The sequence below is a fragment of the Apium graveolens genome, chromosome 6, assembly GCF_009905375.1.
Source record: "Apium graveolens cultivar Ventura chromosome 6, ASM990537v1, whole genome shotgun sequence".
Lineage (NCBI taxonomy): Eukaryota > Viridiplantae > Streptophyta > Magnoliopsida > Apiales > Apiaceae > Apium > Apium graveolens.
Genome location: NC_133652.1, coordinates 171,581,116 through 171,585,234, shown reverse-complemented (window position 1 = coordinate 171,585,234; position 4,119 = coordinate 171,581,116). Strand labels below are relative to the sequence as shown.

General features: G+C 33.7%; 1 protein-coding gene across 1 annotated transcript; it reads left to right on the top strand.

The window, feature by feature from the left end:
• Window positions 1–3,043: 3,043 nt before the first annotated feature.
• On the top strand, window positions 3,044–3,718 carry LOC141668592 (photosystem II reaction center W protein, chloroplastic-like). The gene is made up of 2 exons (XM_074475532.1): window positions 3,044–3,247; window positions 3,352–3,718. Exons 1-2 carry the CDS (start codon window positions 3,154–3,156, stop codon window positions 3,651–3,653), a joined length of 396 nt encoding a protein of 131 aa, XP_074331633.1. The 5' UTR covers window positions 3,044–3,153; the 3' UTR covers window positions 3,654–3,718.
• Window positions 3,719–4,119: the final 401 nt, after the last annotated feature.

Sequence of the window (4,119 nt, the reverse complement as noted above, 5' to 3'; positions counted from 1 at the left end):
ACCATGCTTTCATTGGAACCCACGGTGATAATGAGTTCGGTTATGAACTAATCGTTATCGTGGGATTCTAAGGGATTTACTTATGGATTTCAATAGTTAATTTGTTTCGATATCTTAGTGTGTGGTGATTGAATGATATCCTGGTATTGGTTGTGCTTATTCGTCTTATGAGCGTCGCGAACTTATAAGATAACGTGTTAATCTCTATTGAAGCAACAGTGAATAGAGAGGTTTAGAACTTTCCATGCTAGCATAGGTTTATGTATTTGTTATTCATGATTCGTAGGTAATTTTAACCATCTTACTTGCCCTATGTAATCACAATAGATAACTTGCACATTAAACCTTTATATTGTCAAATTCTATAGACATATAGGGTCTCAACATACTCGGTGTCTATTCAACTTCTATCTCTTTTGTGGATGTCTAGAAGTAGGGTATTCGTACAACGAAAGTTGATGTTTACTAGTTTCGTGTTATCTGATTAGTTGTCATCACCATTACATGCTAAGGGTTAAGAACAATGACTTTGAATGAAGGAGTAATGAAGTTAAAATCTCATGTTTGTCTCATATAAGTAATTCAACCTCAATTCTTTTAGTTAATTTTATTTAGTACAATCTCTTAGTTAATCAAAACCAATTTGTTATTTGTCTTAATATTGAATAATAATAATATCATTGTTGCATAAATGCATAGATTGAAGTTAACCTAAACCCGTCTCTGTGGAAACGAACTAGAAAGAATTCTATATTACTTGCGAACGCGTATACTTGCGTGAATATTAGTGCGTGTTTTCGTCCTAACAATTGCCATCATGCACAAGTTGGGGGAGATTGTTAGATATAATTGATGATATCAGCAGAAACTATCAAAAGTTCATATTAGAACTTATATCAACGGATGATGATGATATTAACGGATGATGATATCAATGGATAATGATATCAACGGATGATGATGTCAACGGATGATGAAATCAGGATTTGTCACATCAGTTGATCTTCGATAAGGAAAAGGAAACATGAACTAAAGGCGGTGAAGGACTTTATCTTAGAGGCATTGTATTAGGTTTTCTTGTTGTTAATAGAATAGCATTCCTTATACATTATGTATTTGTGCTCTATATAAAGCACAAATTAGGTTCATGCTATAAGCATTGCGAATATTTTTATATCATTCGAATAACCTAGCAGCTCTCAAGGATATTTGTTCATCCTTTCGAGAGAGTACGTTTGTAGTCAGTTTTTAACTATTAATATAAAAACTGTTGATTCTGTTGAAACTTTGTCGAATTGATTGTATTAAATGTATTCACCTCCCTCTACAGTTGATTAAGGGCCTAACAGCCCCTTTGTGTTTTTTTGGCTTTTTTTTTATAATAATCAATTTTTTGCTATCCTCGAATAGTTAAATCTCAACTAGGAGAGATTGAGTGGGTAGGGATTATGAAAATTTACTTACATTTTATTTTCACCAAAATTTGCGGGTTAAAAGTTAAGTCTAATCTATTCAATATTTATGTAATCGAAGCAAAAAAATAAAGGACAAGAATATTAAAAATAATAGACACAAGCGATTGGTGACGCGAAAACCCCCCCCCCCCCACCCGTGAAAGAGTAAAAAACTGCGGGTGGGACGGTACCCAACCAAATTGATTTCACCTTAATGATATCAAGATGATTATAAGTGATTACAATCAAAGATATAGTAAGAAAATGAAGTAAAAAGCTCCTTTTCCGAGTGTTTATTTTTGATGTGTGCAAAAGTATTTCATAATGCAGATTTGTGTATTTGTATGTATGTATGTATATGATGGTTAAGAAAAATACAAGAATATGTATCCTCCATTTCTTTACTAGGTGGAAGACTAAGTAATAGAGAGAATATTAGTATTTTTATGTAGTGGATATTGTATATGTTATGTGTTGTATATAATTTGAGTTGTATGTAACTCTCTTCTTGACCTATCCTCTTCCATCAGCATTCACCCGTTGCTACTTTTCTGCCATCTACCTCTAACCTTGATGTAGAATAGGTATTTTAGATAACTACCCTCCTAATTTTCAGGGTTGTTATTTGACTTGATTCTGTTGTGGTGATCTACTCGTCCATTGTTCTGATATTTCTGTTTGTTAGCTCTGTTTTTGTCGAGTAACTTTACGTCAGTAGACATCTTCTCATCCAGTCAAGCAAAAATCCGACACCAACACATTCCACCGACAACTAACAGATTTATCCCCGTTATAGTAAAGTGGGCACACCGAATCAAAGAGTTCTCGCCTGTTTATCATTTCTGAGGATGATAGTGAGCAAATGATAAGGGTTGACTTGGACAAAGTGCAAGGGATTATTCAAATGTTTATTGCCTCTCAATGATAGTAAGCAAATTCAAATGATTTCTGTATACACTACACAAATAATAAATTTATACTCTCTCCGTCTCACTGGATTCTTTACGTACTTTTTTCCCATACTTGGCACGCATTTTAAGGCTATTACAAAATATATTTTTAGAATTTTTTTATGTATAAAAGTTTAAACATTATATTTTTATTTAAAAGAAAAAATAATATTTAAAATTATTTAGGCAATCATGCTTTACGGGAGTCTTAAAATGTGTGTCAATCCCCCGTCTCCAGTATAAAAAATACAGTGTGCGTTTCAATCCCCCGTTTCCCAATATAAAAAATACATTGGGACGGAAAAAGTAAGTCTCGGCACTTTATACATTTTTCTTAATTTTCTTTCCTAAATAACATTTTTTCTTAATCTCTTTGTCACACCTCCCATATATCCTAACCAACGGGACCCACGGAGTACCAAACAGTTCTGATACTTAAACAGGGGTTGCATTTAGCCATCCAAAGTGGGGCCAGTGGTCCACTAAAGCTCTAATTGTTAAGATGATATGACACGTGTAAGATATCAATTGGGTGTTTGTAGGTTTGATCTGATCTGTCAATCCAAATTGTGTGGTAGCAGTTTTACATTGTTCGAGCACAACCATACGAATCTTGTAATAAGATATTCTTCCTTAGGTCATATTAAAGCATAGTACAGGTCTCTGCGGAACCTCCAACTTGTACCAGTGTTATAGATCAATATTAAGTTCAAAACATCAAATTCTAAATTTCATCTTGAATCATAGTAATGGCAGCGATCACTGCTTGCACTTCAGCTACACTGGTTACACGCGCAAGCCTTGTGCAGAAGGCGCCTATTGGGCGTGCTTCCCTCGTTCTTGGTAAGTTTCTAAATTAATGATATACTAACTAAATTTTGAACGAACTCGTTCGAAGAGTTGGATCCTTATACAAACTCGTAACGATATTGAAATTATAATTTTAGGGCTGCCTGTGATGCCAAGAGTGGGTAAAGTGAAATGTTTAATGGAAGAGAAGACTAGTAGTGACTTGAAGATGGGAATGGGAGCATCGTTGGTTGTGGCAGCCACTGCAGCCATGTCAAGCCCAGGAGCTATGGCTTTGGTGGATGAGAGATTGAGCACAGAAGGAACAGGACTTCCTTTTGGTTTGAGCAACAATCTTCTTGGTTGGATCCTACTCGGCATGTTTGGTTTGATTTGGTCACTTTACTTTGTCTATACCTCTGGTCTCGAAGAGGATGAGGAATCAGGATTGTCCCTCTAAACACCTTCAACTGGTCATTGTTATTGTAAAACATTAGTATAAGCATGTTAGCTTTTGTTTCTCTAGTAATTTTTGTAAAAATTAATAATTTCTTGCGGATAGCTAAAATTAAAATACATTAAGTAATAAGTAGTTAAATACATTATATTGCACAGGTTGACACGGTGAGTAATATCTAATATATGTTGATAACATAATATTTAGTATTTTATCACAAATTATTTTTTTATAAATATATACAAAGTACATCTTAAATAATAAAAGCTGATTTTGAAATAAAAAGTTATAATTCACTAAATAAGTGTTGACAATCTTGATAATAATCTACTATTACTCAAATAATACAAGAAAAATATGTATATTATATATACTACATCTAAAATATTACATATAATCTATAATAAATATGTCGGGTTTTAATCGGGTTTCGGGTTCAGATCGGGTTTGGATTGGATTTCGGATTTCG